This window comes from Condylura cristata, unplaced genomic scaffold (genome assembly GCF_000260355.1).
Source record: "Condylura cristata isolate star-nosed mole 26May11 unplaced genomic scaffold, ConCri1.0 scaffold00012, whole genome shotgun sequence".
Classification (NCBI taxonomy): domain Eukaryota; kingdom Metazoa; phylum Chordata; class Mammalia; order Eulipotyphla; family Talpidae; genus Condylura; species Condylura cristata.
The window spans coordinates 9,361,454-9,374,970 of NW_004567113.1; the positions used below are offsets into that span (position 1 = coordinate 9,361,454).

At 38.5% G+C, this 13,517-nt stretch overlaps 1 protein-coding gene across 2 annotated transcripts; it reads right to left on the reverse strand.

Moving 5' to 3' along the window:
- Positions 1-6,001: 6,001 nt before the first annotated feature.
- Positions 6,002-12,844, reverse strand: DMP1 (dentin matrix acidic phosphoprotein 1). Of its 2 annotated transcripts, XM_004681135.2 has the most exons (5): positions 12,787-12,844; positions 12,227-12,270; positions 10,535-10,567; positions 10,301-10,348; positions 6,002-7,372 (listed from the first exon to the last, which is right to left on the reverse strand). In XM_004681135.2, the coding sequence occupies exons 1-5, from the start codon at positions 12,842-12,844 to the stop codon at positions 6,047-6,049; spliced, it is 1,509 nt and encodes a 502-aa protein (XP_004681192.1). In that variant the 3' UTR covers positions 6,002-6,046. The 2 variants fall into 2 exon arrangements, with proteins under 2 accessions (XP_004681192.1, XP_004681193.1); XM_004681136.2 differs by lacking the exon at positions 10,301-10,348.
- Positions 12,845-13,517: the final 673 nt, after the last annotated feature.

The window sequence follows — 13,517 nt, forward strand, 5'->3', positions numbered from 1 at the left end:
CATTTTTGTTTTGCCTTTGTTAACTATGGAAAAACATGCTTACAGAACAGTAGTCAAGAACTCTGTCAGGAGTCTTCATGCTGTCATCTCAGAATGAAACTTTATGGAAACGGTATGCTTTTTCATGTTCTGTATGGTATCCCTGCTCAGTATCAGATTTTGAACCCCATAAATCTAGTTTGGGTCAGTGTCAGAGCAGCACTAGATTGCACTGACTTTCCTTGAGTCTGACCTGATGTGTGTCAGATTTCAGTTTATCGTTGTTCCTCAGAGTTATGGTGAGCTCCTCATTTTTCTCCTTAATATCTGAAGAGTTAGGAATGTACACACAACTGCTGGGGAGAAAATCTTAATGTTATCCTTTCTGCACACACACAGCTCCAGAGGATGGTGAAGCATTTCTTTACTGTGCCCCTCAAGACAGTTATCCATCCACACAGAATCCAGGTCCTGCGAACGTAAGGGGTCCTTTCTCTCTGGTCTCCCTTCTCATCTTCCTCTCTCTCCTCTTTTCTCTGTTATTTTAGTCTTTCTCATCCATTAGGATCATTTGATTCCATCAAGTTTTTCATTTAATAACGCTATTGCTTCACTAAAGAAAAGAGACTAACTCACATCCATTAAGTCCTACAGAGGACAGGAAAAGGATAGTGTAATTTGAGTTCCATCTCAAGGACAAACAAAACTTTCTCTTAATCATACTGTTGTCATTTTGGGTTTTTTTTTTCCCTTAATTTTTTAGTTATATCTTTTCTTACATTGTAATTTTTGTACCCTGTTTGATTTATTCCCTCAAGTATAGTCCCCATAGTTTTTCCATCACCTCAGCACCTGTGAGCCATTACCAATAAAAAAAGAGCCTTTTGCTCTTTTCTCCCTACCCTGATGTATGACTCAGATCTATAGTCAGCTTATAAGTTTTGTCTTTTTTTTTGACCCTTTGTTTGGTTTCTCTGTATTCCACATCTAGAATCTGCCCAGAATTCACAAAAACACTAATTCTAAAAGAAACCTGCATTCCTATGTATATTGAAGCACTAGTTACAGTAGTAGCCAAAATATGGAAACAACTTAAATGCCCCCCAACAGATGAATGGACCAAGATGTGGTATATATACACAATGGAATATTACTCAGCAATCAAGAAGATAAACTCACTTTATTTCTGGCAACCTGGATAAAGTAGAAAGGAATTATGCTGAACGAAGTAAGTACGAAGAAAAAGATAAATATCTGATGTTGTCATTTTGAAGAAGAACAAGCTTTGTCCTTTCTCTCCCTAAGTAAGGTCCCTGTTCATTATCCCAGCTTCTTCTTACCTGCCCTGGGAGGGACATCGAAGGTGGGAAAAAGTGAACACCCACCCTGGAAAGGATGTGAGGGAGCTATGCAGTTCCATTGGGGTGGGGTTAGATGTGAATCCAACAACAATATCTCAGTCAGACTTCCTGTACCCTCCCTTCTGCCAGGTCCCTCTTCCCCACAGGGGATATCCAATTTGCTAGACCGACAATTTATAAAGGGTGGCTTGTCTTACAGAAAAAGATAGCAGCAGTATTTCATATCAGTTACACAATAAGATCTCTGACCAAACACTAAATTTATATTCAGTTGCTTAAAATAACAAGCTGTGCTGAAAAGGAAACTCAGGTTTTCTGTTTTGTATTTCTGACTAGGAGACTTAGCATCTGTAGCTACTTTTTCTTTTGTAATTTCTTCCATCTGTTGTATCACAGAGTAGGACAGAGGGAAACCATTCACAAACCTGTAAAAGATTGTTTTGATGAAGACCAAAGACAGATGCTGACAGAAAGCCAATGAGAGTAAAGTTCACTGATGTATATTCCAACAGGCTTTAGGGTAAGCAGTTGACATAAAAGCAAAAATACCTTCACACTTTTTTCGGATAACTGGTTATACCTGAACTCATCACCATTGAGAGTTGACAAGCGCTAACTGCTCAGTTATTCAATCATTGAGTTTATTTTGTGTTGGCAAAGGAAACAGCCTATGTACATTATGTAAGAATCCAGCATATCTTATAGGGTCAGAGTTTGCTTAGTGTTTACTTCTAAAATAAAACCTACCCTGCAACCCAAGTATGATTAAAAGTTTCCAAAATTAACTGTTATATTATAGTAGGAGTTCACAATGCTGTCTATACTTTAGACTTAAAGTATGATGCATAGCCAAAGACCAGTTAAATCAGAATCTCTGGAATAGAGCCTGGGAAAAGACATTTCAAAAAAAAAAAAAAAAAGCAATAAAAGTCCACTGATGATACACAGCCAAGGCTGAGAACCAGTGTTACTAGCTTGCAATAGGATAGAAACACTTTTATGTCTTTACCTAACCACATTCATTCATAAAAATCAATATGAAAATTGTACTTGACTAATCAATATTTTTTCTTGAGATTCTGGCCCATAATTTTAGTCCCAGGAAAGCAGAAGTCATATTTCTAGTGTTTGAGTAATAACTGTGAAGTTTCCACATACCAACATCTTATTTTAGCTCAGTGCTATTAAGCATTCATGTCACCTAACTTTCTCTGTTAGTCATTTACATTCACCATAATGCTTTTTAAATTCTTATTCTTTCCCGTTATAAACTTTAAAACAGGTTCCTTTGTGATTTAGCTTTCCAAGTGGCCCCACTTCTGGTAGTCTACAATGAAGAATCCGTGAGGATACATCGACAGACCACGTCCAGTGAGGCTTCCCTTGAGGTGATATTTCTACACTACTCCCTTCTACAAGAAGGACCAAAGTCTCTATTTCATTAGTACATAATGAGTTGATGGAAACTTAAATGAAAATGTCCTACATCTGCTTAAAATGATTTTTATCATGAACATAGCTGAAAGTCTCAACATTGCTCTTCCTTCAGAAAGCTCTGTGAGTTAATTTGATTAGTTCTAAGATCCAAGAGTATCGGGTATCTTAATTCATAAGCTTATGAGTCTGATCTCTTTAGGTCTTTTGGTTGCAAGGAATACAGTCTCACTCAGTGGGCTCGAGACAAGTGGAAATATTGTAAGGAAAAAGGTAGCATTTAAGAGAAGGCATATCCCAGGAATTTAGAAGAACCTATTGAGCAAGGGAAGGTCAAGGTCAAGTAAGAATAAGAGAGTGGGGCCCTCCCTGGTGGCGCAGTGTGTTAGAGCCCAGCACTGCAAAGCTGGCTGTGGCCACTTCAGTGTGAGTTCAATCCCCGGGCCCGGAGGTGATCCACATGGTGCATAAGACCTATTCTGACCTGCCCACTGCTCCCCTCAACAGTGTATTTCATAGATCTGTCTGCTCTGCTCCCCACTCTGTCTCTGGTAAATTCGCTTATTGCCATGTACCTCTGGCCTTTACCCTAATTCTGTATGCATAAATAAATAAATCTTAAAAAAAAAAAAAAAGAATAGGAGAGTGAAGCAGGAATTTTCCCAAGTCTGCTGCTTGGGGGAGTCTGTTGTTGGACTCTGCTGCTTGCTGGAGCAGAAAGTTCCATGCAGAGTGCTGCTTTCCCACAGTAGTGGCTCTGGCTACCTTTACCACAGTCCCAAACCATAAAGAATGCAGCCTGGATAAAACCTCACAACCCCTGAAATTTGGATCTCAGCCTTTACGGACTGATCCTACTGAGCCCACTGGTATGACGCTAAATCTCTCTCCACATCTGAAGTCTCTGGGAAATTGCTGTCACAAGAAAATTACCATTTTCTCACTCAGCATCAGGATCTCAATAATCTTCATTTTTTTGCTCTAGTACTTTCTCTTTTTATTTCTGTGTATATCCCCGCCCCCCCCTTTTTTTTTTCTGATCACTTCTGACATCTATTTCGAAAAACATACAAATTCCCAGAAAGAGGAAGTCAAAGTAGTCCTCAAATCACTGCACTCTCATTCAGACATGGTCTTTATGTATCTCCTTCCCTGAAGCTGCCAGCCGGTCCAAAGGCTGAGCCCCCGTGGCTCAGGTGTTCATTCCATACACAATCACCAGTGGTGAAGCAGGCCATTTGAGTGACCAAGCCTGATCCCCTATGCGTCAGGCACACAGGAAGTCAAGCATGAGACAGTCAGCCTCACGAGTACTGCAGGTGGGCAAGAACCTGTAAGTTAACATATCCAGATAATCAGCCCATAGAACCAGAGAACTTAAGTGGAGGTTATATGGATGGGCTATACCAGAATCTCGTTGGCCCCTTTGAAAATACAAAACTCTGGATTTTACTCTAAATTTACTGAACAAAAATCTCAAGGGCAAGTCGTATATACCAGGTGGTCCCAGTGGCATACAGCTCAGTCATTTGGTGGCTGTCTCAACTAGGTTTGTGCAGTTCTCTACGACAGCCACCATGCCAGAATTACCTAGTGATGCATTTCGCAGGATGCACCGCTATCAAATATCTGTGACTATAAATATAAGTATTTATATTTTACGTGTGTGTGTGTGTGTGTGTGTGTAACATAATGCATAATCTCCCCAAGTGATCATACCTTTGAGAGGAAACAGCTATGTGAAGGATCAGAGGGTCATCCTATAGACTGGGTATTTTTTTAATCCATTTACAGAAGAATTCTGGTGGCTGTGTGACTAAAAATACATTTGCAAAGTAGAAATACAGAGGTGGAGATTATTTTCCTTCCAAGAAATAAAAATATAAAGACTATGCTTCCATGTATTTCCCAGAATCTGTACAAATGATAGTCTGAGAGCAAAAACGAATGTTAAACTCCAACACCAAAAACTTTTGGCATTGTGTCATATACAGGGTAAGCTTTTGTGTCATTTATTCCTATTTATAGCAGGTGTAGTTAGCAAAATATCATAAGTAACATATATATTAACCTTATCAAAATGTTTCCTGAATTATAAAGTTTTCATTGTTTAAGAAAATTGTCCATTTTGTGTTTTGTTTCAATTTTTTTATTTAACATTTTTAACTGAGGTAATATTAGGATAGCCCCATCGGGATTCATTACTATGATGCTAACAAATTATTTTGTAATGTTTTAAAGGAAGAGTTGTTTTTCCTAGTAACCAACATCACAACAAAAACAAGCACATTTCTTCTGGATATCATATTTATTACAAACATTTTATGTTGAGGTAACATTTCAATTCATGCATAAGATTTTGCTTTGTGCAATATATGTAAAGACTCAAAGAAGAGTTTTTCTAGTACTACAATGAATGATTTTAGGGGAAAAAATTAAGCTAAATTTATCTATTTAAAGAGGATTTCTTTCTACTACTCTCTGTCACCCAATTACCCAATTTTCATATCACCACTAGTGGTTAGTGAGGCAATGTTCATGGGAGTCCCAGAAAAAAATAATAATAAAGGATAATTCTTTTTTTATTATTTTGTTTATCCAGAACACCTCATTATGCCATAATTTGAAAGTGCTTTGACAAATTAAATATTTAACCATATAGTTTTGCTTATACCAATAATAAATATAATTCTTCTGTCTACAAAGAGAAATGCTGCGCAATGTTCCAACACCAGTGTCTTTGCTGTGAATGCCCACCTGATTTTCCAAGACAAAGTTGGTTCTCCTTCTATGTTCCCAAAAATTTTGTTTATACCTCTGTTCTTTGCTTGCCACAACGAATTGTAATAATTCTTGTTTCCTTCATATGAATCCCTCTTTAGTTCTGCAGTTGTATCTTTCTATAAGCTCCTCAGGAGCAAGAAACAAATATGAAGTTTCTTTATAACCTCAGCACCTAGCACAGTGCCTGGTATATAATAGAACCTCAATAACTGTTAAGTTAATGAGTTATGAACTATTTTAGCTACAAAGCTAGAATGCACATTCCTCCTTTCAGTCTCATTGAGTCTGTTCCATGGTCATTCCATGTTATTTAAACCTCTTCAGTTCCTAATACCCTCAAAACAAGTATAATGTCCATTATTTCCTTTCAGAAAGAAATGGCTTCTGGTTATCCTTCTGATACAAAAACATCAATAAATTACAGTGAAATCCATTTCCCCTGCTCTAGCTCCCTAGACTGTGTGGGCCACTTCTCGGGAAAGCTGACACTAGTAGCCATCTTGGCAGTCGTTATCATCTTGATCCCCAATGGGTTTGTTATGATAAGCATCAACCATTAACTTTCTGCTTTCCCGCTCAGGGTTTTTGGAGCGGCCATCTTCCTCGCTGCTTGATTCACTCTCAGTCGAGTTGCTCTCTTCTTGTGACTTGCTGCTGTCCTGAGAATCACTATCTTCCTCCTCAGACCGGCTTTTCTGCTCAGACTGGCTTTCATCACTCTGGCTCTCTGCTGAGGCGCTGTCAGATTGGAGCTCCTCTTGGCTAGAACTGTTTTCCTCAGTGGACTCCGAGCTTTGCTCTGAGGTTCTGAGGCTCTCATCTGATTCACTGTCAGCTTGCTTCTCTCTGGATTCGCTTTCTGAATCAGAGGGTTTATTCAAGCTGTCTTCTTCGCTGGATTCACTCTCTTCCTGATCTGATTGACTGGTGGTATTATCTGGATTATCGCCCCTGGACTCACTCACCTCTTCCTGAGACTCACTGCTTTCTAGGGATGGCAGGTCAACCTCTTCACTAGACTCACTGCTGGAGTTCTGGATATTTTCACTGTCTTCCGGGGACTGATTCTCCTCACTGTTTTCTCGAGATTCACTCTCACTCTTCTCGCTGGACAGACTGAAGCCAGATTCTTTGGTGTTGATGCTTTCTGTGGAGTCACTCTTGACATCTTCCGTTGTGTGGCTGTCATCAAGCTCACCTCTAATGTCTTCCTCAGAAATGCGGGACTTCCTGAAAAATTTCCTGCTGGGATGATCTGCTGATTGGCTATCCCCAGAATCTGTAGGACCTACCTGCTGTGTGTTGTTCCTTTTTGACTCTTTTGATTTGACACCAGCACTATTCATTCTGGAGCTCCTTCTCTCACTTCTGCTGCCCTCTGGATCATCACTCTGCATTCCTTCATCATCAAACTCAGAGCCATCCCCATGGCTACTGTCCCCCTCACTGCTGCCTCCCATCCTGTTCTCCTCACTCTGACTCTCTTGGGGGGAGTCAACTCCATGGGGGCTGTTGTGCATCTCATCCTCACTGTCATGGTCCCTGCTCTCACTGGTAGTATCTGGGGTGCTATCCTCCCTGGACTGTGTGGTGTCAGCTGAGTCTTCATCACTTCTAAAACTGGAGTTGCCTCCTTGACCCTCTTCAGATCCTAGACCATTGTCATCATCGCCAAAGGTGTCATCTCCACTGTCATCTTCATCATCATCTTTATCATCTCTGCTTCTAGAGATGCCACCAGCTGATCTATATACATATTGATGATTATCAGGACCCTCCTCTGAATCGGTACTGTCACTGGGATCTTCGTTTGCCTGTAGTTTGGGTTAAGAGACACAGTCAATAATCCAGGAACATCAAAGAAGGTGTTATCTAATGCCCCTCTAGGCCTTTCTGCCTTGTTCTCCCTGTGCTCATCCTCTAATCATTGCCAGATTTACTGCTTAATCACACCTTCATTCAGGGATTAGAAGGAAGGAAGAGGAAACCTAGTCATTCGCTTTGATACAAACACAATTCGCTCAATACTGCAAAAAATTTCAGCAAAAAAAATATTACTGAAATCACACTTATGAAACTCAAATCCTATTGTAAGCATGATTCCATTAAGGAAACTCAGAGAATTTCATGTGGATTAGAGAGTTGGTTTTTCATTAAATCAAAAGGACACCTGCTCCCTTATGTTTAATACAGCACAATTTACAATAGGTAAACTATGAAAGCAACCCAGATGCCCCAAAATAGATGACTACATCAAGAAGATGTGGTATATTTACATGATGGAATATTACTCTGCGATCAAAAAGGATAAACTGCCCTTTACAGCAACATAGACCAAGCTGGAAGGGATTATGCTCAGCAAAATAAGCCAGAAAGAAAAATAAAAACATCAAATGGTCTCACTTATAGGAGGTATGTAGAGAAAACAAAAAAAGGAATCAGAAAAAAATTAACTGTAATAAAGTAAAAATAAAAACCATCAGGCAACTATAGATCAAAGACATTCTGTAGGAGAGGAGGAAGAAGGACCAGGACAGGGGTGGGAAGAGCACAGGGGACTATGGTGATGGTGCACAGGTGAATTGGTGATGGGAACTTCACAGGGAAATCATATATTGCACAAAAATGAAGGGTAATGTAATGAACATATTTTAAAAAATTAAAAATAATAAATAATTTTTTTAAAGAATTGGCTTTTAATGCTCACTCATCAATTTCTTTTTGATTTAAAACACAGTATTTAGTAATTTTTAAATGAATTGAGTGTTTTTTTTTTCAAATAAACTCTGAGGGGAAAATATATATTAGATCAGGAAAATGAAATCTTTAGCTAAAATTTAAAAAAATATATGTTGTTGGAAACTAGCAACAACAAAGGTTGGCGAGGGTGTGGAGAAAAAGGAACACTCCTGCACTGCTGGTGGGAATGCAAACTAGTACAACCACTATGGGAAACTGTTTGGAGTTTCCTCAAACTGCTAAACATGGAGCTTCCCTATGACCCAGCAATCCCCATTCTTAGGTATCTACCCAAAAATACAAAAATATTGACTCAAAAAGACACCTGGACCCCTATGTTTATTGCTGCTCTATTTACAATAGGAAAGATATGGAATCAATCCAAATGCACAAAAATAGATGACTGGATTAAAAAGATGTGGTACACTGCACCCCCATGTTTATTGCTGTTTTATTTATAATTGGAAAAACATGGAAGCAGTCCAAATGCCCAAAAGTAGATGACTGGATTTAAAAAATGTGGTACATATATATATATACAATGGAATATTACTCAGCAACCAAAAAAAAGAAACACATGTCTTTTGCAGCAACTTGGATGGAGCTGGAAAAGATCATGCTTAGTGAGATAAGCCAGAAAGAGAAAGAAAAATACCGGATGGTTTCACTCATAGCAGGAGTATAATGGACCAGGCGAGAAAATAAGAATAATGAACAGCCATATACCAGAGACATTTGTGGGTGGAGGGGGAATGGGATCAAAAACAGGGCGGGTGGGGGGAGGGAAGTGCACAGGACTATGGTGATGGCACACGGGTGACTCAGTGATGGGAAACCCATGGGGATTACAATTGAGATGAAAAAAAAATATGTACAAAATGTTATATTATTTTTAAAAAGTGTGGTACATATACACAATAGAATATGCTTAGCAATCAAAAAAAATAAACTCATGCCTTTGCAGCAACATGGATGGAATTGGAAGGGATCATGCTTAGTGAAATAAGCCAGAAAGAAAAAGATAAATACCTAATGGTTTTACTCATAGCAAAGGCATAAAGGACCAGGGGAAAAAAATAATAATGAACAACTATATACCAGAGACATTTTACGGGGGTGGAGTGGGGAATGGGTCAAAAGTGGGGGAGGGGAGGGAAGTGATCTGGACTATGGTGATGACACATGGGTGATTTGGTGATAGGAAGCCCACAGGGATTACAACTGAGATGGAAAAGGCACAAAATGATGTAAAAATAAACTATTATATTATTAAAAAAATAAAAAAGTTTTTAAAAATCCTAATGATTCATCTTCCAGTCCTGGTTGAGCATATAATGTAATACTGGTCAAAGCTCCAGGGAGAAACTTAATTCCTACCATCTTGAGAGGTCCACAAATTTGGTAAAATGTTAGAACAACTAAGAAAGTAATAACACTTGTCTTAGATAAGTGAAAAGGGGCAGTAAGACTTTTTATTAAAGGGACATAAACACCAGGGCCACAGAAGGGACTATTTTAAAGAGAAAGCCATTACTAAAGTAAATATTTCTTTAAAGCTCCTTGAAGGCCACCTGTTCTCTTGGCAACAGGAGCCTTGACAAGGTGGAAGCTTCCAGGCCCAGCAGGTGCTTCCTATTAGCCAGGAGACTACAGGTGCCTGAGCTGAAATGCTCCAATTGTAAAAGCAACATTTTAGATTGATAAATGAGTTGTTAAGTGTCAAACATGTTTTACAAAGTGTGTGTGTGTGTGTGTGTGTGTGTGTTCAACTAGGAGGGATACTTAGGGCCCCATGTCACTGGCCCCAGTGATAAATATGAAATGAACAGCATGTCCACATCATTCTCCCACTCATTTTTCCTTCTCTTTTCATGGGACAATTTAGCTGCATAACCAGTGGTTAGAAAATATTATATTTAGAGCAGTTGCCAGGTTATTTAGTCTAACATCACTTCCTTCAATTCCTAAATAGCCAAAAAAGTTAAAAGAGGTCTGTTAATTACCTGTTCCTCTGAGTTAAGATCTCTTTCTTCTGATGACTCAATGCTCTCCTAAAAGTAAAAAAAAAAAGTTTATTTTCTTTTTCTTTTTCGTAATTCCTGAGGGGGGAAAAAAATCAACGCATGATGCGTATAATACACATTAATTGCTTATATCTTGGACTACTGCTTTCCAAATGGGTTAAGGTGATGGAAAGAGTACTAAGATGTTTATAACAAAAATAATGAAATACTTACCAAAGGTGGTGTTGGTGTGTGAGTCAAATGACCCTGCAATAAAGGAAGGAAACAAATTACTCCTTCACAGTTGGATTATGTCATTACAAATATTTAAAATAATTAGGTAATCGCATCCATTTCTTGATATGGAATTCATAGTTAAATGATTAATCATGAAATTTTAGGGTGAAATGACTGGAAAATGAATGTGAGACTAGTGGCCCGAAAAGTGCTTATGAGAGATTTTTGCATTTCTGAGACCTCACTTAGAGAAAAACACATTTTTTGAAGCTTGTGTTCAGACAGTGGTTAGAGGAACTGTAACACAATAAGAACTTCATTGAAATTCAAACTCTAGATATAGCCCCAGTGAGCTCACTGGTTTTAGTTTTAACCCTGAAAACCAGCAGTTTTGGTATGAACAATGAAATTCGCTGTGTCTTGGCTGGCTCCTCTGTGAACTTGGGCAATTCCCTTTACCTGACAGCAGTTTCTTATTCATAAAGTAAGAAAATGAGTACCCAGTGTGCTGAATCTATGGGTGCATGTTATAACTCTTCAATGTGACATAAACAGACTAAATGACCCATTTTGAGAATACTTGGTAATTTTCCATAGTAAGCAAAATGGAATTGAGAAAGCCACTAAATCTTTGAGTCACAAAAGATCTCCCATATTAAAACCAAATACTAAATCTAAAACTTCGTGATAGTCCTGATCTATTTCACTGTCTTTGATCTTATGTGAACTATCAGAATCCATACTCTCCCCATTCCTTTGAGCAGTGTTAGGCTGGGTGTATCACTTCAGAAGAAAGATCTATAATGACTCTGAGTGTTTGACATGTGGCACTGCAGACAGCACATGCCAGGCTCTCTTCCAGGCAGTTATCCATTGGAATTAAGAAGTGGAAAAGAGAATGATGTTGGAATTTTTCTCCTGCCAAAGCTAGAATGGAGCATATGGCATATTTATGGTAATCTTACTGTCTCTGGTTGTATGAAAGGTAGGATCAACAGTGGCTATTTTGAAATGAACCAATCTAAGACACATCAATTTAAAGCTCATGTAATAAATCCATGAGCTCAGACAAAGACAGCCTCAAAGACAGGACACCATCCTCAACCTCTGACATAATCTAGCCACCACCAAAAGCTAAGATCCAGGCTATGCCATATGCAAAAGCCAGTAATCAATGATGTAATAAATGAAACACCGATTTAGCTAAGATTTTAATCATTACTTGCAGTTCCGATCTTGAGAACTTACTGACTTCCTAAACATGCCACCTTCCTGAGAGAGATTAAAGAATGTAGTAAAGAATGTAGATCCTGGCGCCAGAAGGGCCCGAGTTCAAAGTAAGGCTCTAACAATTATTAACTGTGTAACCTACACAGAACAGTGTGTTTCAGTATTCTCATTTATAAAATAAGTGTAAAGTACAACACCCAATTCACTGAGTTGTAAAGATGGGCAAAGTTAATACATGTAAAGCATGCAGAACCATGTCTGGAGATGGTATTTAATCCTTCATGTCCATATCATTGCCCATTGTTCATTGTCATGTGGCCCCTTGCACTATGATAAATATCCATTATGGGAAAAAATACCTTCTCCTCAACTTATACTATTCAGTTAGAATTGAATCAAGTGAATTACAAACTAAAACTCTTATTATCTAGTTACCTCCGAAAGGTCATTTCTACTCACCTTCCACTCTTCAGAGCTCTCAGATCCAGAATTTTGATACCTGGCTACCTAGAAAATTCAGTGCACATGGTCAACCCTAAGGAAAATTTTCAAGGCAAAGCCTATTACACTTTATCTAACCAATAGTCAAATTTTAATATTTATAAGAATCTTCTGGAAACTTGGTTAAAACCCAGATTGTTGTGCCCCATCCCTGGGGTCTGGTTCTATAGGTCTGAGGTAGACCCAAGAATTCACATTTCTAACTAAGTCCTACTGATGTTGCTGCTGCTGGTCTGGAAATGGCACTTTGAGAGCCACTGCTTATGAAGAAGAAAAATGAGAATCATAGCTATATGATGAATTGCAACTGGAAAGAAAAGGAATAAGTCTGATGATTTTTTTTTATAACATTTTTCATTTTCTACAATGTATGCTTTTTCATCTCAGTTGCAACAACTTCCTGAGCAACTATTTACTTTCACCTGACAGGAACATACACAACCTCCTTGGCTCATAGGCAATGAAAATTGCAGCATTTTAGGTACACAAACTCATTTTTCAATATTCCCACCCGATACTTACTGGGAGAGCACAGGACAAACCCAAAAAAAACACAAATGGGATGCAGGTCTTCATAGCCGCGTGTGCTGTCTCTACCTATAATGAAAAGCAGAGATGTTTTCCTTCATGCCTAAGATATATAGGAATTACATTTCTTCCATTAAAAAAAAACTCATCTAATGATCTGCTAATGAATGGAGAAATAAATGACCTATACATCACTAGACAATAAACTAATCAGCCTTAAAAGCAAATAGAGTGTTCTGCATGCTACAATGTAGAGGAGTCTTGAAAGCATCGCACCAAGTGAAAGAAGCCAGACACCAAAGGCCACATACTGGATGATTCCATTCACATAAAATGTCTAAAATTGGCAAATTGCGTTGATGGTTGTTTACTTCAAATTAGAGAAGATGGGGCATCGTAGAATAATCGGCAAGAGTTGCATTTTGGGATGATGAATGTATTCTAAATCTATTTGCATGAAGCTTGTACAACTCTGAATGAACTTAAACCCATTGAAATATACTCTCCAATGGGTAAAATGTAAGCAATAAAGTAAAAATGAACATCAGCTAACAACTATAAACCAGAGACATTCTACAGGAGAGAGAGGGGAACAGGATCAAAACTGAGGTGGGAAGACCACCCAGGAATATGGTGATGGCACATGGGTAAATTGGGTGAGAAGTCCACAGGGATTACAACCAAGATGAAAAAATGTACAAAATGAAGAAAGCTGTAAAAT